The sequence below is a fragment of the Oryzias latipes genome, chromosome 19 (assembly GCF_053564925.1).
Source record: "Oryzias latipes strain Hd-rR chromosome 19, Olatipes_Hd-rR_3.1".
Lineage (NCBI taxonomy): Eukaryota > Metazoa > Chordata > Actinopteri > Beloniformes > Adrianichthyidae > Oryzias > Oryzias latipes.
In genome coordinates this window covers 6750759-6768519 of record NC_136255.1, presented here as the reverse complement: position 1 = coordinate 6768519, position 17761 = coordinate 6750759, and the positions used below count along the sequence as shown (strand labels likewise).

The window sequence follows — 17761 nt, the reverse complement described above, 5'->3', positions numbered from 1 at the left end:
CTTGGTCAGTTTTAGTTAAGCTTTATTTTTTATACAGGAAACCTCTTCTTTTTCGGATTATGTACATAATAAATGTTCCCTAATAAGTATAAAGCAAGTTTCAACACACTGAATTTTTAATCCAGTCTTTTAAACCACTTTGACTCAAAGGTTTTATCAAAGGTCACCAACTCTGGGCTAAAGTAACAGAGGGCGGTGCAGAGGGGACAGAAATGTGCGTCATCTCCAGATATATTTTGTTTACAAATGTCTCTAGATATGGCATCCATCAAGTGACACAAATCCATTCATCAAGGTGTCATCTGGTTGGCCTCCTCTGGTGTGACGTCACGAGACGAAAGCTCGGAGAAGAGCGCCGGCAGCCAGTATTGAGGCTCTCCAGCCGCCTGAGAGTCAAGCCAAGCCAGGCCTTCCTTTAGCAAGTGATCCTGAGGATAGGAGAAGAAAAACAGTTTAAGCAGTGTGATGGTTAGCATTTATCAAACCGTACATATTCAACACTAAAAGAGCAGAACTAGGCTGTTCAAATAGATGCAGGAATCATAGGAAAAAGAAGTGATGTTCGTGTGACCAAAAAGTGATGGAAATAAATAAATATTGGCCACACGTAATACATGCGGGCAAAGATGCAAACTGCAACATTGCCCGCACATATTTCAGGTGTGTCCAAGGCTAAATGTTGTTGGTCAATGAATTTAAGCTGTCACGCACCTAGGTGTGTGACATTTGTTCTCAACAGTTGACCTGGGGGAGCGATGAGCTGTGAGCTGCAGACACAGCGCCATTTAGTGTATTAACCCTAACTTTAAATCTTCCTCCGGATCTGTGCAGCCAAGAAAAAAGTTCAGCACTGGCCGCACGGATTTAGAAAATTATGTGTAAATAGTCACTTTCTTCTTTTAGTGACAGAAAAAAAATATTTTTATGACATTTTCATTCAACTTAAAATGCTCATTTTTATGGGCACACACACAGGGTTTCATTGAAACCAGTTCACAATTACTTACCAAGACATGACAGGCTCTTTCCTTCTCCCATTTTAGACCATCCTTGATTTCACTAACAGTAACATATCCTTTTTTCTGTAATATAAAGTAATTTTAATTATTGAGCTTAAATGTACTTGATGGCAGAAAACAGACTGGTGTACAGAAACATGGAAAGTATCACATATCTCCCTTACCTCAGCCAGCTGTAGAACTACAGTGTGATCCATATTGAGCTCTGCTGGAACTGACTGAACCAAGTAGGAACCACCAACAGGAATCATCCCAAAACCACTCCCCATTGCTTTCAGTTTTTTTATGGCTCTTACCAAGTCGTCCCTATGAAGCACAAGTTCTCTCATTCAAAAAATCCCTATACATGAATGAAGTCTTAATAGTAGAAAATGTGCTTTGAAGACGGAATCTGAGTACAACTTACTGGCTCACATCTTGGGCATATTTACCGCGTCCCTTCAGAACTCGCTGATGAAGCTCATCTAAAGTTATAAGTCCTGTCGGACAGCAAGTATGGGACAATCAATTTTTAAAAGCTACAATATTCCACAATCATGAGTTGATATTATGGACATTTATTCCCAAATACATGCCTGCATTTAGCTTCACCGTTGAGAATGGAAATAATAGTTTACGATGAGTAATTACAAACCTCCATTTCTGTGCTTCAGAGCCAGACAGACTTCAATGATTTGTACACCAAGCTCGTAATAAAAATCACCAACACCAAGCATCTCAGACCAGAATCCTTTTCCAGCTGTGAGGGAAAAGGGAAACATTTCAGTTGTGTTGAAAGTTTAAAAAAAAAAAACAAGACCAGTATTGCAAAACTGAGCAAGTATTTGTTATCATTTTGATTATTGTTGGTTAAAACCAGACAATTCCTTACATGCAAGAGGGTCAACTCCAATAGTGGCACACATTTCCTGAAACTGGACCCTGAACTGGGAGTTCTTGCGAATCTCTTGTTTGTGTTTGCTGGCAAACTCTTCCAGGTTGGACTTGAAGGTTTCTAACTGTTTGGACATCTAGCAGAAAACCACAAGCCGTTTCGTGAATGAGTAGGTGTTTTTTTATTTTTTTTAAATTATTTTTATATCCCCATACTGCAAAACCCATAGAAATGTGCATGATCTCAAATGTAAAGCCATCACTTATATAATGACATTTTGACAAGGTGACTACATCTGACAGCACATGTTTTAATAAGATACATCAACCAAAGTAACAAGGGTCTTTTAAGAAAATACCCCTCTACAGTATTCTTTAGCCAAATCATCTTTATAACAGAAATAAATAATGTAAGTTAACAAAAAATAGATCAAATTTACTTTTTTTAAGCAACAGCACACTATGTATTATGAAAACCAAGAAATGAAAGAAGCTTAATCAAAGAATCTCACCTGGACAATCTGATCTTCTGCAAGAACAGTACCTCTTTCTTTATACTTAGCCTGAAATAATTTAAAAAACAAAAAATAAGAAATGTGCTTTTAGACATGATTAGGTACTACATAAATTAAGCTACAATCAATGAATCACAATCACGACTCGTTTGACTCAAAGGGGAAAAAACAATTGTACAACCTCTGCCAGCTTCTTTTTGGCAATGGCTCCCGCACCAACACCTCTTCGCATTTTGCCACCTGGTGTTCAGAGCCACAGCAGAACAATCTCAATTTATAGAGGAGAAAATACCAGGAGGTTTTCGAGATTTAGATTAGAAATGTCAACGGCAAATATGCGGAATGCTGCTGACAAGCTTTGTTTGTCCAGATTATTTTCATTTACGAGTTCCTAAAAAAATATTAGTAATCTTTAAGGTTAACTTTTCTTCTGAATCATCGTCGTTAGGAGACTAATAGTTTAGTATTTTCGGCGTTTCCGTAGCAGTTCAGTCTAATTTCGAAAAGAAAACAGATGGGAAACAAGGAAGTTAACTTATTCGTGGAAATTTACACCATCACCAAATTACACAGCGCCCCCTGTTGTCTTGGCGAGCATGGCGTACTGGGTACCCTGAAGTGCGTTTCGACTTGAAAACAGTAACACTGTTTTCCAGAGATGTTTGTATTATTATTATTATTATTATTATTATTATTATTATTATTATTATTATTATTATTATTATTATTATTATTATTATTATTATGCCTGTTAATGTCTTTGGGTTTATTCAGAAACATATAATCTGTTAAACCATATATGGGGGTTCACGTTTATGGTGTTTTATTTTTCTAATTTTCAAGGATTTGATGTTTTCTAAAATTCGTTTTAAAGCAACTTAGCACTTTCTTGCTTCTTTTGCAACATTACGTCAGCGTGTAGTGGGTTTGTCGCCCCCTACTGGTGCACAAACCTCCCAAACTGGAAATGGCCATCAAATAAACGACGCATGCGCTGTAGTCGGCGCTTTAAAACTAGTCTAGAGGAGGGAACGGGAAAGGTCTTGTAGGTTGACTTAAACATTACTAAAGGTAAGCTAATAAAGAATGAACTCTGTTTTCATAAAAAGGAACTAACTCAACATTGAGTTCAAGAACGCAGTCGTTTTAGCCTTATTGATCCCGAAGCGTATTTTGTCTCGGAAACTAGCTGGCTAACACAAGCCTGTTAGCTAGTAGCTGTTATTGTTTTTCATGGTTTCGCGAGACCCAAAATGGAGGAGATGGCTGCTGCTACTGCCAGCGTCCTGCTCAGCCACTCCCGGGTCCTTGATAAGCATTCACTCTAAAATGTCCGCTCCTTTTCTCCATTTCTCTGGCTTCCATTTTCTGTTTTTACACTGCTAAGCTAACGTTTAGCTTAACGTATTCCTAGCGAGTGATAAACAGGATTCAAACTTATATTCTTTGGATTGTTTTAGAGTTTGTTAAGGTGTACAATTTTAGTTGTTGTTTCAAAGACGACGTGTTTTGTACATGCTGTAACTTTTCAAATGCCTCTTGTTTTTTTGTTTTTTAATAAAAATAATATATTTAGGATTCACGTGGAAAGCAGTTGTGTGTAAATAAACCATTGAGGAGCTGCAGGATGAGACGTTGTCATGACTCTGAGATCCACTTTCGTTCTAAATCCTGGATTCAAGACCAGCGCTGACTCCACCGTCTTCGGTAACACGTTCATCGGGGTCGCCACCGTGAGTCCTGTGCGCATCAAAAGGGAGTTCGGCGACTTCGCCATCGATGTGCAAGACGTGCAACGGGGCGAGATCCCAAGAAGCAGATCCAAGAACTTAGATCCGAATTACATGACAAGCAAAGCTGCCACACCTGCAGAAATAATTCAAGGTGACAAACCTGTGGGGGTATTGACCCCTGTCACACCAATGGGGGGTGAGGGAACCCCAGTGAAAGGTAAACCCCTCACTGTTGACAGTATGGAGAACCCCCAGATGGCTGTGAACAACAACCCTAAGGACGGTGGCGCTGATGATGGCGGAAAGGTGATTGGCCCTGGAATGCTTGGCACCGCTTCCATTGAACTGTCCTCGGAGGGCAAATGGAGGAACATCAGGAAAACCCCTGCCAGTCCACACACACAAGCAAACTGCCTTCGCCAGATCCTCCTCCTTCAACTGGACCTCATAGAACAGCAGCAACAACAGCTGCAATCAAAGGATAAGGAGATCGATGAACTAAAAGCAGATAAGGAAACGGTATGTCAAGAGTTTGTATCTAGTTAATAATATCGTTGTGCCACTTTTTTAGACACCACATGTATTTACTTTGTTTGTCCTTCTACAGCTTCTTGCACGCATTGAGCGAATGGAACGCCGTCTCCAGCTCACAAGGAAGGATGTTCCCCGTGACAAGCGCCTGTTTCAGCCTTTGGAGCCATGGACTCCTGACAAAGAGGACATATGGGATCTGGACATTGAGGAAAATCCACAGCCAAATTCGGCCACACCCCTTCTAATCAGTCGGGGCGGAAAGGGTCAAAAAAGGTAGGAATAAAGCACGACATACAGAGAACATACAGTTCTTTATTTTCTATTTATACCTACTTCACTGTTTTTCTTTTTCTCTTTGTGCATCCAGGAAGTCTTGCTTTGGAGATGCAAAAATTCAGAAATCTCGGGGGAAAAGTGCAAAACATAGCCCCCAGAAATCTGAGAAAGACTCTGGCTCTCCCAACCAAAGAGAGTTGCGCAGTAAAGAAACTCCAGAGAAGGCTTTCCCTTTGAGGTCAGAGGCAGAAAAGGACAGTTTGCTCCCATGCAAAGAGGAGCCTGAGATGAGCTGCCAGATTGAAGATCTGCCCTACATGTCAACCACAGAGATGTATCTTTGTTGTTGGAACCAACCTCCTCTATCTCCTTTGCATGAGACTTCCCCCCAAAAGGAGGAAGAGGTGGCCAGTGAGTGGACTCCTCATGTAGTACATGATATGCTGATTGTTTGTAAGCCTAACCTATATCCCACCCTCAATCACTTAATCTGATAAATGTCCCCAAAGCACCCTGGAAATAACCTTTTTTTTCTTTCTTTTGGTTGTTTTTCTCTTCGCCTGCCAGTTCCCTCTTGGAGGGAAAACCACATTGAACCTTTAGCAGAGGACCCTTCTTTTGACCCTCCAGAGGTGAGGCTCTTTAAAAGGAACATTTTCTGAACTCTTAAAAGCACTTATTGCTTGATTTTCTTATTTGACCGTTTCTTCCTGTTTAGCTGATGGACGACGGCACATTTTTGAAACGCCACGCAAAGCTGGAGTTGGACGAGAAGAGAAGGAAAAGGTACTAACAACAACTTGTATGTTGTAGTATTTTTGTTACTTTGTTCCAGTTCAATCCCCATAAAGAACAAATGCTTACAAATCAATATTTGTCAAAGAACATTAAGCTACATCAATACAGAACATTTACCGGTTCAAAAAGACACAAAAATAAACATTTAGTTTAGCCTAAGACAGTAAATACTTAAGGAGTGCTGTTAGAAGTAGGATCATTCTACAACCACACACTTTTATCACGAATTATACTCTTTAATGCACAATGTGCTATAAGCTCCTATTATTTTATAATTTGTTTCTTCATTATATAGTCCCATTAGCTGTCATGCACCTAGGTATGTGAAATTTTTTCTCCACATTTGACTTATGGGAGCCGTGAGCTGCAGACACATCTGCGCCTGAAGCATTTGGTGGTAACCTCCTAATCCAACCCATTAATGCGGTGTCAAGCAGGGAGGCACTATGACCCATTTTTAGAGTCTTTGCTATGATTCACAACCTTCCAGTCTTGAGGCGGACACTCTACCACAAGGCCACCGAGCTTTGAACTGTACACACTGATTTTTTTCATTTTGCATTTCAGGTGGGATATTCAGCGAATCAGAGAGCAGCGCATGTTCCAGCGTTTGCAGCAACGAATGAACAGGAAAAAAAATGTCCAGGAGATGGAGCCAGACTTGTCATCATTTTATCCCGACACCGAAGACGGTACACCTGCTCAGTTTATGCTCTATCATACTTTAAAGACCCACTCCGATCATCTTTTGATCTATCGTAAACGTGTTCCCAGTTGTCTTTTAATTATGATTAAGGTGCTTTTAGCCAAAATGAATAAAAAATCTGTCATTTTGCTAGGACATAGTTTCTGCAGAGCGACAGGAGTTCATTAGAAATTTTCCTGAGTTGTTGGGGAGGAGCAGGCCCGCCCTCCATTTCCCGTCAGCTATCTGTTTACACATTCTCTCCTGCTAGCCTACAGCCCTTCACACCCCCAACCTAAAATTAACAGTGCAACAAAGATGACGACTAATAGTGGAGCTATCCAGTCCTACAGTTGAGCCAGATTCCAGCTCGGACGAGGAAAATGAAGATGTACGCTGAACAATTTGTCTGCAAGTGGATGCATCACGGAGTGGAGCAGGGAGCTTGTGGCCTGCCCAGTGCTTTTTTTTTTTTTTTTTAATAACATTACAGATAAGTTTTTTCCAACTGCATTTTTTTCATCTGTTCCTGATCCACAACAATTTGAATAAATGAATACACAAAAATGCATTGTTAATCTTAATTTTCTTCTTTCATGTCCTCATTCATCAGAAAAATGCCACAACGTGTTAAAAGCACAATTTTCATCGGAGTGGGTCTTTAAGACAGAAGTTTATGCATTGTTTAGAAGCAAGAAATGTTTTCATACAGCACCTTTTACAGTAACTTTTTTTTTTCCAGTTGAAAGCATAATGATCACTCCCTTTTTGCCTGTGGTTGCATTTGGTCGTCCTTTGCCTAAACTTGCACAACAGTAAGTAATAGATGTCTCTTTAAAATCTGCTGTTTTCACTGTTTAGAAATGTTTAGAAACGGTTGTTCTGAAGGAAACACAAAGCAGGCTGTTGTTTAGGTTCATTTGCAGAATTACTGCCATAAAATTGTTAACTCATCTAAACAGGTTATTAATGCTGATCACCTAAAAATATAATAAACAGAGAAGTTAAGGAACTGCGTAATAAAAGGTGCACTAGTTTAAACCAACCATAAGGAGCGTCCAGTCTTAGAGCTGGGTGTTGTGAATCTGGCTTTCCTTTTACTTTTCCCACTAAAAGCATGAAATAGTTTTCCTTTCCTTTTTCTCTTTAAGCACAAACTTAGTGTTGAGGTTTTCTGGGGTAAGATGACTATGTAGTTCAACTTTGTTCAAGATAAACTCTCGTGGTAGAATGTGTGACTTGAGTCATTTTTTTATCTGATCTGCCATTTTCGCTCTTTTTTTTTATGAATGTCATTTTTGTTTTCTTAAGCTTTATGGATGAGTCGAAAGTTAACTGACAAAACTTAATTTCCCTCCAGGAACTTTGAACTGCCTTGGCTGGACGATCGAAGCCGATGCCGAATTGAGGTTCCCAAGAAACACACCCCTCACCGGACCTGCCGAAAGTGAAACTGGCCCAGGATTAACGGCCAAAAGTTCCAACCCTAAATTCGAAAATTCTACCTTTGTCTTGTCTGAGGAGATTGGGGCGTGTCACTTCAGCCTGTGGGAGTCTGGTCTTACCACCTGACCGCCTTCAGACTATCAGGACATTATGGGGAAACAAATTGATGCTACCAGGTTACAGTTCCCATGCTAGCAGTTGTTGTTCTGGTAGTTGTGTGCATGTTCTGCAACATGTTTGAGATGTTTTGTTCAAGCTGTGCCATGACAGATGGATTTTTTATCACGCAAAGGTGGAGCTTTTGTCCATTTTGATGCATAATTTGTGGGCAGAATGCACTGAGAGGTGTGGAGAAACCTTGAGCTTGGACTGTGTATCATAAGCAATACAGACGCTTTGGTAAGTCTTGTGCTTTGACTTTCCCTGCTATGTTCAATTCCAAGTATAACTCTTCATACGGCTTTTACCGTTTGCTCACAAATTAAAAAAAAGAGATATTTTCTTCAATGTTAAGGGAAACATTCTAAGATTTCAACCAGTATGATTACACAGAAAACATTTTGGTGTAATGAAACCACAAACATTTTATTGAGTTTTTTTCCTAAATAAAAACAAAGAAATGGAAAATCAGTCAGGTCTCAAACCAGGGTTAAAACCATTGATCTGTCCCGATTTTTTTTCTTCTTCTGTTTGTTTATTTTTGGGAAACTTGCATGTACTCTATATACCTGTTGCAAAAAATGAAAATGATCGCATGGCCTCACATTAGACTTGGCGATAAGCTCTATTTATTGGGCTTCAAAATCTACTAAACTGTATCTTTAAAGCATGATTTCCGCAGCTCCAGCAGTCTGCTCATCAAGTGGCGTAAATGTTTTCAATCCTAACAATATGCTAACATTCACTAAATATTTGGCTATATTTGTTGGTCCCTTTCGTTGACTGATGTTCAAAAGGGGACTTTATAGATGAATAATACGCTGTGTAGCTGTAGTCCTAGGATCGCTCCGCTGTCCGCTCCTTCAGTGCTGCCGGTTCGTCTCTGAGCTGGTTCCAGTCCTGCAGTGACCGACGTCTGCAGGAGTTTGTTGTCGCCGCATTTGCTCAGCCTGCATATGATGCAAAGGCTTTCTGCAGCTTCGGGCCTCCAACTGCCCGGCATCCGTCCAGGTTAAGTCTGGAAATATAAAATGATTTTGTTTTTTTCCTCCTCTGTACATAGCTTTCAGCAAACAAATGTACATAAAACATGGCTGTTATTTTTTTATTATTTAATGTTGAAAGTGTTGAGTACATTTACAATAGTTCTATGATTGTATGTTGACAAATGGACAGTTTTGAAACATTCTTTTGGAATAAAATGAATACGTCTATCCTCTGGTTTTGTTTTGCACATTTGATTCTCTACAGTCATTTATTTGATTTGTGACTTGGGTACAATTGAGTTCAAAAGGATTTGAATGCTGATTGAACATATTTGTGATGCATTATTAAAGAAAAACATCCATTGAATGCACATTTTTCAAATTTCAACCAACTTTTATTGGCATTTGACAAATACGTTTGGGGAAAAACAGCTTCTAAACTTTTGTCCTAAATAAATAGTTTATGTGATATTACTTTTGAAATATAGAAAATGAAAAAAACTTTAAGTGTTGCAAAGCTTTAAATTTCACTCAAAAGGTGCTTTTTCTTTTTTAAATGGCTCACTGAGAAGGAAGCTCAAGGTTAATTTTACGGCATTTTTTGAACTGTTGACTATCAACTGCAGTAATTTTGATGAACCTTACAGAATTTTTTTGTAGCTGCTTCAAACTTCTATCACATGGTCAGTCAAAGGTATTTTTCACACCATAAGGCTTATTTAGGGGCTCCATTTCTGTACTTCACCCGTACAAAAGGCTCACCAAGACATAAGGCACAAAAAGGGTAAGGGAAGCAAAAGTGAGTTAAGTTGAACTGCTTTCTCGCTCTTATTGGTAAAATTGTTTGTGAACATTTTCACTTCGTATAAAAAATGATTCCCACTAGTCATAACATCTTTTCTAGTGACTAATACAAGTCCCCATTTCTAAATTTCCTGCTCAACCTTAAACACTTTAACATTCTTAAACTAACTTGAAGTTATTGCGTAAGAAAACTAGTTTTAAATAAAAATTGATCATTTAGAATGAAGTTTAATTTTTCTTACCCACTAAGCAGATGCAGAAGATGAGTAATCATCTCAATTACTCAGAAAAAAGAACAGAAAGCTGTTTCAATCTGGATCAAGGGATATTTATTTAACAAAGAAAATATATATATGTCAATTTCTCATGAAAGAAAAATAGAAAAACCCCAAATTTTGGTGAAAATGCTGATTTTAAAATGTCAAAATCCAGCAAAGTATTTAGATCGCTTTATAAACCGCTGAACAAACTTTACCAAGTCAATTTATTAATGGTAGCAGAAACTGCTCAGGTACAGAGGAGCTGCTGTTTCAGAGTTTTTGCACATTTTCTTGACAGCTGGTAGCAAAGAAATCTAAAAATCAAGACTTTTTAGTGATGATCCAACCATCAAATCTGCCTCATATACAAAATACGACCTCTAAATGCCAATCGTATTAAAAGTAACTTTCTTCAGTATAACCAGCTTTTATTTGGTTTCCTTTAGATATTTTATCCTTAGTGTTAATTCAAATAATGAAAAAAATCCTGACGTCTTGAGGAGTTAGTATTTACAGACAATAGAAAAAATGCTCCAGACTCTTAGGCCATTTGTATTATTTGGCAAAGTCTTAAATGTGACAATGAGCTAGATAAATGGATAAGGACCTTCCTTATGTTTTTCCTTGTTAGGATAATGATACACTTGTGAAAAGAAAACACCTCAAACAGAAAGCCATAAACCTTTATAACATATGGTCGCTTGTGGTAGTCAGCCAGTATTTAGACACTTTTTTGTGGATCTCCATCAACAACATGACAAATGGGCTTGTTTTCTGCATTTAGTCTCTTCTGAGGTTGTTCAAGCGCTCCTCCAGATCTGCATCAGCATCAGCCAAGGCGGCTTGGGGTTCCGCTTTCTTTCCTCCTGCCACTGAAAGGCTTCCCCCAGTACTGGGTAAACCTGAAATAAATAAATAAAATGCAGTCAATCAATCGGAAGATACGCTCGCTTCAGGCGCTGGAATTACAGACGGAATCCTTACTTGATAGTTCATCTGACAAATTCAGACCGAGCTCATCCAGCACTTGGGACACAATAGCATCACTGCACACAAACACAACAACACAACACAACACATACACTAGTTAGATCAAATACAGAAAATATGAAAACAGGTCCAAAGATGTTCTCTTATGTATGTCAAAAAAGCACATTTTTGTAGATAAAACATTTCATGTCATATGCTTCATCAGTTGGGTAAAGATTTCCTTTTTTATTTTAAAAATATAAAGACATTCTTTAATAAAACAGCCGGGGTTAGCCTTTGTTCCAGCACATGACCATAATGTCTACAGAACACAAAAACTGTATGCAACATATCCAAAATATATGTATTAAATAAGCATATTTATTTAACAATATGAATGAATGATTTGTTCTCTGATTTAACCTCATACAGAGCCTGAATGCTTTTCTGTCTTTTCATTTTTGGTTTTTGGCACAGTGTGTTGCATTTTTCACAAAGATCTAAAAACACATATTGATCTGAAAATTATTCACATTTATTTAAAGAGGCTCTAATCAATGTGGCGTCTTGAACATTTCCTTTTAAGAAGAGAATTTACAACACAAAACCTCAACTTGTTGGATGATAATGCGCTCTACAGAAAACAATATTTTGTCATCTCAAAAAGTTTCTCAACAAATCAGATATTCTTACAACGATTAATTCTGTCGTTACACTACTAAACAGTGTATTGAGAAGTTCCTGTTGCAGTATAGCAGGAATTTCTTTAATAAAATAACTGACTTGTTCCTAAATTTCACTTTGAAGGACTGAGATACAGACATTAATTACAAGGAAAAAAATTAAGGTAAAAATGAAATGAGAGGCAAATTGAATACTTGGCCTTTAAAATTCTGCTTTTTTTTTTTAAAGCTTTTATGATTTTAAAAGTATCATCTTGTTATGCATGTGTATGGATACATCTGTTTATTCCTGGATAACTGTTAACTGATAACTAGGATTTATTGAAACTTGGTTTTACTCTTCAACAAATTTTAAAACATAAACATATGGTGCTTCTTTTTTATCTTTAAACAACCTTTAAAAAATAAGTTTGTTGACTATTCCATTCTATTTTATGGGAATTAAAGATAACACAATGCTTTAAGTTAGGCAGTAAAAACCTCAATTCTGAAGCTGTTGGTGGCTGTGCTAATCAGGACATCAAGCCGCTGATGATAATGACCACAAAAGAATAAAAAATTTATGTGTGTTTAAGCACAACTAGTTCAGGAAATGTGAGGTTCAAAGAAGGCATTTTAAAGATAGCAGTGTCAGCTTTTACCTCTCCTCCTCATCATCTTCATCCCCCATGGCGTCGTCAATGGCGTCATTCATCATCTCCTCCTTCATGTCCATGAGTTCACTCTGTTTCTCAAACTCCATCATGATCTTCTGGATCTGAGGCAGTTTCAGCTGTGGGAGGGAAACTATTAAACCTCCTCAGCACAGAAAGATGAATGGCTTCTTTCTCTCACACAGTGATGTGATCAACAGACCTGTCTGTTCATGGTGGCCATAGCCTTAGTGACGCCTTTCATCGCCTGCGCCATGCTGTTGTTGGACTTGAGTGTCTGTATTTTCAGACTGACAGCCTGAATGTTTGCTTTCATCATGATGAACTTCTTGACGTAGCGTCTTGTGCGAACCAGGTCCTTGGCCATGATCTTCACTGCATCCTGCAATGATTGAAGCGGCATAAGCTGCACCCATGTTGCTAAATGAACCACAAAGTGAACACACTGTGTCCTGTCCACCCGCTTCTCACCATTTGTCCTTGCTTGGCCATTTTCTTGATGTCAGCGATAATCTTCTTCTCCTGCTGTTCCAGTTTCATTCGCTCTCGGTCCAGATCTCTCATGGCTCGATTGAGCGCTCGCTGGTTCTGCCTCAGCATCTCTTCCGGCGTCTTCCTCTTTCCGAACAGAAACTCCATCTGCTTACAGGTAGTAAAAAAGATCAACCAATGCAATATGGAATTAGGGCTGCTGCACGATATGAGGAAAACTCGCAATATTAGAGATTAATATTGCGATAACGATATAATTTGCAGTATATAAACAAATGGCAAACTAAAAAAAAACATCATTCCCATTTCATTTCAACAGTTTAAAAATTATACTCCAAATGACCCTCGTCGACATAGGTGACAAACATCTAACATAATAGGCCTCCATCTGATTGGTCAACAACCTGAAGGCGCCCATTCGATTGGTCAAATGCATAAAGGGATTTATTTGATTCGTTAAATGCCTCAAGCTGGCATAAGATTGTTTTAACACATTTAAGGTTTATGATTTATTGCGATCTTTGCTGTCTTTTGCGATATGGACATTGCAGAGCTGGATATTGCGATAACGATACATTTGCGGTATAGTGTGCAGGCCTATATGGAATATTGACATAATATGGAAATATTTTAGAGCAGTATAACAACTTTCATTAAGTCCACTTGCATCAAGTGAATCAGTTACTCTTTCACATTGGGGTGTAACAATCAAACAATTTGCATTCCAACGATTCAACCAGATCGATCTGCCTGAGGCAAGCTGTTAATCAAATCAACCTATACCATTACAAAATACTTTTAAAATGAATTGAATCAATTATATTGATCTTGGAAAAGACCATGTGAATAGAGACATGGTAGTCTAATTTACTATAACATGAAAAAAACGAAGTGCATCACAGCGGACAACACATGTGATGACAGCAAAAAATGATCAGTTACAAAGACATATGACCATACAGCGTGCTAGAATGTTCCAATAATGTTCCCTTTGGATTATTTTTATGTGGAAAAACAACAAGGGGCTGAATATTAGGTAACAAAAATGAGTATGGATTTGTCATTAATTGTTGTTTACTTGTTTGTTTGTACACATATTTATTTTATACTTGATTATGTGGCAAGAAATAGAAGGAATCTGGAAAACGTCACCTGCCTTGTTCAGTACCAGGTATTCATCTATGAGTCACAGCGGCTAAAGATGTCCTGGATTGATCTTAGATCAATGAATCGGGTCATTCAATGAACCAATATCAATAGATATCGGTAAAACTCTAAATTAATGAAGCTGTTATTGTATTATGACGAAAATTAATTGTGGTCACGAATTTAAACCACTCAATTAAGACATTATGAATACAAATATATATAATTCTTTATGTTCTTAAAAAAAAAAATCACAAAACACTGCACCTTTTAACACCAACATATGTTCTAATGATTCAAAAGTCCGCGGAGGTTATGAATGTAGAGATGTATATATGGCGAAAAACCTATTCAAATATTTCCATCACTAATTAAGAAAAAAAAGTAGAACGCCCAAGAGTTAAAGGTATTAGATAACAAGAAATGGGGATCAATCATGTTCTATTACTCAGCAGTTATATCTACTAGTTTAGTGCCAGAGGCCCAAAATCTAAATCCAGCGTTGGGGCGGCTGTCCTCCCATCAATTGACTCCCTTTATGTCAGCTAACAGCTCCTCCACAGACCGGACCCAGAGACCTGAGGACGCCACACTCACCGTGGACCGGGACTGACGACTAACCCAGAGGATAAACGGCGGTTAACGTGTATTTTCTGACTCCAAATCCTCTCAGATATGAACGGTTATTTTGTTTTCTTTCTAACACTTCCGTGTTGCGAGGGTTGCATTTCCAGGAAATGACGTGTTCTTGAACACCTGACAAGATGTCAGCTTTCCATGACATCACGTTTGGTTAAGCTCCAAAAGATCAGAGGTAAACAGGAAATGAAGAACCTTCGAAATAAAAGTTTTCAAAGTACCGGCAGAAATCAAACGCTTAGGAGTTTGAGACAGAATTTAAATAAGACCACACAAGGTCCTATTACTGAAATATGTTTACTAAATTTGTTTAATTTTTTTCACTCAAGTTGTTGAAGATTGGTTGATTTCTGTAATTAATATATATCAGCTATCAAAAGTGGAATATGTTTTTATTTCTAATGGATCATACGTTTAAGCACAACCCTATTTCAAAAATTTGTAAAGCAATTGTAATTTACATGGTCATGTGATGGTCGGAGCTGTCTTCTCACGGCAGAAAACTTGGTTTGATATTTACCTGTCCATGCATGTGCCCCCACCCCCCCTCACTTTTTTTGACATGCAAAACAGGAAAGTTCAGTCAACTGGAGAAATACCCCTGAAGCAATTCTCTGTGTTTACTTGTCTCTTTGCTATCATCCCATCATTAGAAAATATATTAAAGTCCACAAGCACCTTATTAAATACATATCATTCTTGATTGTTCTCTTCTTTTTTGTTTTTTATTTTTTGTATTTCCTCAAGTCTGAGTGTTGTGACTTTTAATTTGTAAGGACAGAGGTTCGTCATCCGGTCATGTTCATGCATGTTTTATTCTCCACAACGGATTCCACGTGAGTGGTTCACGTTGAACTATATGCGTTAAATGCCACTAACCCGTGTCATTCTGAAGATAATTAAGATCCGTAATCTGTGGATTAAAACGTTTATTTTGCACACTTTGGATTTTTTTTCTTTGCAGATTTTGTGAAATGTTGGTGGGCAGTTCTTATCAACGGAAGTCGCTGCTTGTTTGGTGCAGAAAACTGCACGCGCTGGTGTCAATGTCGAAAGAGGGCTCTCAAGTAGCGTCCTACCACGGCACCGCTCCTCTCACCATCCCAGAGAAAGGTAGCAGGGACTCTGCAGAGAGGAAACGCCTCACGGGGTCAAATTCCTTCAGTGTCTCACACAAACTTGGAGAATCTAAGGACAGATACACACGAGGGAGGTCAGCACAAAGTAAAGCCTTCAGAAATGAAGAGATGCAGAAACACAATCAAAGGAGGGGAAATGACTTCAAAGTTTCATCTGAGCTCAGGAAACTGTGTCTGGAAGATTTCCCTTCAGACAGGGAGAGGCGGGTGGGATTGAAGTCAACACAAGCCATCAAGATGGAGCCCTCTGAGATTGTTTTTGGCGTTTCTCCTTGTTTTTTGGCTCTAACTCAGGGAAGGAGAAAGGCAAGTAGACTGTTTGTTAAAGCTGGCGAGGCCTCTCTGAGAGCATCTGTGTTAAAGGTCTGTGAGGAGGCGCATCAACAAGGTGTACCAGTGAGTCGGGTGAGCAAGAAGGACCTGGACCGCATGTCTTCTGGAGGAGTACACCAAGGAGTTTGTCTGGCAGCAAGCCCTCTTGGTTATCTTACTGAGGACTGGACAGTCAGCGGGGGCCCCAGCACCCCTCTGTGGCTTGTCCTGGAAAGAATCCAAGATCCCATGAATCTAGGGGCCATTTTGCGCTCTGCGTACTTCCTTGGCGTGGATAGAGTCATCAGTAGTTTGCGACACAGCTGCCCATTGTCTCCAGTGGTGAGCAAGGCCAGCTCGGGGGCCATGGAGGTGATGGGGGTGTATGGATGTGAGAATCTGGAGGAAATGCTTAAGCTAAAGCTGGCGCAGGGCTGGCATGTGGTTGGCACAGTGGGACATCAAGCAGTGGACTCAAACATCCGTGTCACCCAGTGTTTAGAGTTTCAAATAACCAAACCCACACTGCTTTTAATGGGAGGAGAGGGGCATGGACTGTCAGCAGAGCTGCTCTCCCTGTGCCAAACCTTTCTCTCCATCACAGCTGGCAAGGAGCTGCCCCCCGGCATTGAGTCCCTCAATGTTTCTGTAGCTGCAGGTATCCTGTTACATTCTCTATTGTTCTCTAGGGGGTCAACAAGAGGCTGAGCACCATGAATATTTGCCTGAGTAAGCCTTAAAAGGAAAAATAAAGAATGAGCTATTTATGCTCTGGTTTCTTTATTTGCATAACCATTCACACTCAGCTGGATCCAGTCTCATTAAAGAAAATTGTTTTCCAATGTTACTTCTTCATTGACTGGATGCTCTAGTTTGATTTGCAAATTCAAACAAAGCTTTTTTTGTAAAAAAAAAAAAAAAAAAGTTAAATGACTGATGCTGAATTCCTCACCAGGAAGAAGAGGTTCTTGATTTACACTTGTTGACAAACATGAACTAAATGATTGTACTTTCTTTGTCGTTTTTTTAGAAACATTACTGTGATTCTGCACGAGATTTTTTGACAAATATAAATCTCCAGACAAGAGATTTCTTTCAATAAAATTACTCCAAATTATTGTGTTGTGTTATAAACAGATTCTTACTGTAGTGTTTACAATAAACTTGTGAAATGTTTACATTTTTACTCATCAGTGATTAAAAACCACTTCCTTGTTGAGCTCAAATCTTTGATTTTAAATATTATTTCATATTTGTGGTGCTCCTGATGTCACTTGCAAATATGTCTATTTATGATTGACTAATTACACTGTTAAGAAGATGACATTTTTGTTTTCTAATTATTATAGTTCTAATATTTATAGTTCGCATAATTTTAATTTGAAACCATGAGAACTAGTATAACTTAAAAGTCATTATGTTTAAAGCCAGAAATCGCTTACTTCCAGTAAACATACAACAGATGTTCAAGGACAGAGATGGAGCTCATGATTAAAGAAATCTGCTGAACGTCAAAAGCAGTGCATTTGTTCTGTAAAAAAGAAAATTTGCTTTTCAAATTTGTGGAGTGGATTTATGGAACGGGTTGGTTGAAGGTTAAAAACAAAGCAAAAGTTTACATGTATTCAAAAAAACGTACG

The 17761-nt window shown here is 38.6% G+C and overlaps 4 protein-coding genes across 7 annotated transcripts; 2 read left to right on the top strand and 2 right to left on the bottom strand.

The window, feature by feature from the left end:
- Positions 1–5: 5 nt before the first annotated feature.
- Positions 6–2963, bottom strand: snf8 (SNF8 subunit of ESCRT-II). Its single transcript, XM_004080653.4, has 8 exons — positions 2589–2963; positions 2405–2455; positions 1891–2029; positions 1654–1758; positions 1426–1498; positions 1184–1325; positions 1008–1082; positions 6–428 (listed from the first exon to the last, which is right to left on the bottom strand). The coding sequence occupies exons 1-8, from the start codon at positions 2637–2639 to the stop codon at positions 291–293; spliced, it is 774 nt and encodes a 257-aa protein (XP_004080701.1). The 5' UTR covers positions 2640–2963; the 3' UTR covers positions 6–290.
- Positions 2964–3339: 376 nt separating this feature from the next.
- msl1b (MSL complex subunit 1b) lies at positions 3340–9252 on the top strand. 4 transcript variants are annotated; one of them, XM_078937901.1, is made up of 10 exons: positions 3395–3478; positions 3984–4291; positions 4380–4659; positions 4748–4947; positions 5042–5361; positions 5518–5582; positions 5669–5736; positions 6316–6440; positions 7176–7248; positions 7794–9252. In XM_078937901.1, the coding sequence occupies exons 3-10, from the start codon at positions 4381–4383 to the stop codon at positions 7882–7884; spliced, it is 1221 nt and encodes a 406-aa protein (XP_078794027.1). In that variant the 5' UTR covers positions 3395–3478; positions 3984–4291; position 4380; the 3' UTR covers positions 7885–9252. The 4 variants fall into 4 exon arrangements, with proteins under 4 accessions (XP_011486705.1, XP_004080702.1, XP_078794027.1 ...); XM_078937900.1 differs by having other exon boundaries at positions 3404–3478; positions 5042–5403; XM_011488403.4 differs by having other exon boundaries at positions 3340–3478; positions 3984–4659.
- Positions 9253–10134: 882 nt separating this feature from the next.
- chmp2a (charged multivesicular body protein 2A) lies at positions 10135–14841 on the bottom strand. The gene is made up of 6 exons (XM_004080655.4): positions 14629–14841; positions 12865–13032; positions 12596–12775; positions 12382–12512; positions 11073–11134; positions 10135–10990 (listed from the first exon to the last, which is right to left on the bottom strand). The coding sequence occupies exons 2-6, from the start codon at positions 13030–13032 to the stop codon at positions 10869–10871; spliced, it is 663 nt and encodes a 220-aa protein (XP_004080703.1). The 5' UTR covers positions 14629–14841; the 3' UTR covers positions 10135–10868.
- A 586-nt stretch (positions 14842–15427) lies between these two features.
- Positions 15428–17297, top strand: mrm1 (mitochondrial rRNA methyltransferase 1 homolog (S. cerevisiae)). Its single transcript, XM_011488404.4, has 2 exons — positions 15428–15506; positions 15635–17297. Exons 1-2 carry the CDS (start codon positions 15469–15471, stop codon positions 16827–16829), a joined length of 1233 nt encoding a protein of 410 aa, XP_011486706.1. The 5' UTR covers positions 15428–15468; the 3' UTR covers positions 16830–17297.
- The last annotated feature ends 464 nt before the right edge of the window (positions 17298–17761 follow it).

Coding starts and splice junctions, on each gene's coding strand:
- snf8 (XM_004080653.4), bottom strand. CDS start 2,639: ATGCGAAGAGGTGTTGGTGCGGGAGCCATTGCCAAAAAGAAGCTGGCA. Junction 1,759..1,890: donor TGGAGTTGACCCTCTTGCAT/GTAAGGAATTGT, acceptor TTTCCCTCACAG/CTGGAAAAGGATTCTGGTCT. Junction 1,499..1,653: donor TCTGAAGCACAGAAATGGAG/GTTTGTAATTAC, acceptor GCTGTCCGACAG/GACTTATAACTTTAGATGAG.
- msl1b (XM_004080654.5), top strand. CDS start 4,048: ATGACTCTGAGATCCACTTTCGTTCTAAATCCTGGATTCAAGACCAGC. Junction 5,404..5,517: donor ACATGATATGCTGATTGTTT/GTAAGCCTAACC, acceptor TTCGCCTGCCAG/TTCCCTCTTGGAGGGAAAAC. Junction 7,249..7,793: donor TTGCCTAAACTTGCACAACA/GTAAGTAATAGA, acceptor ATTTCCCTCCAG/GAACTTTGAACTGCCTTGGC.
- chmp2a (XM_004080655.4), bottom strand. CDS start 13,032: ATGGAGTTTCTGTTCGGAAAGAGGAAGACGCCGGAAGAGATGCTGAGG. Junction 11,135..12,381: donor GAAGATGATGAGGAGGAGAG/GTAAAAGCTGAC, acceptor GTTTGTGTGCAG/TGATGCTATTGTGTCCCAAG. Junction 10,991..11,072: donor TTTGTCAGATGAACTATCAA/GTAAGGATTCCG, acceptor TATTTATTTCAG/GTTTACCCAGTACTGGGGGA.
- mrm1 (XM_011488404.4), top strand. CDS start 15,469: ATGTTCATGCATGTTTTATTCTCCACAACGGATTCCAC. Junction 15,507..15,634: donor TTCTCCACAACGGATTCCAC/GTGAGTGGTTCA, acceptor TTTTCTTTGCAG/ATTTTGTGAAATGTTGGTGG.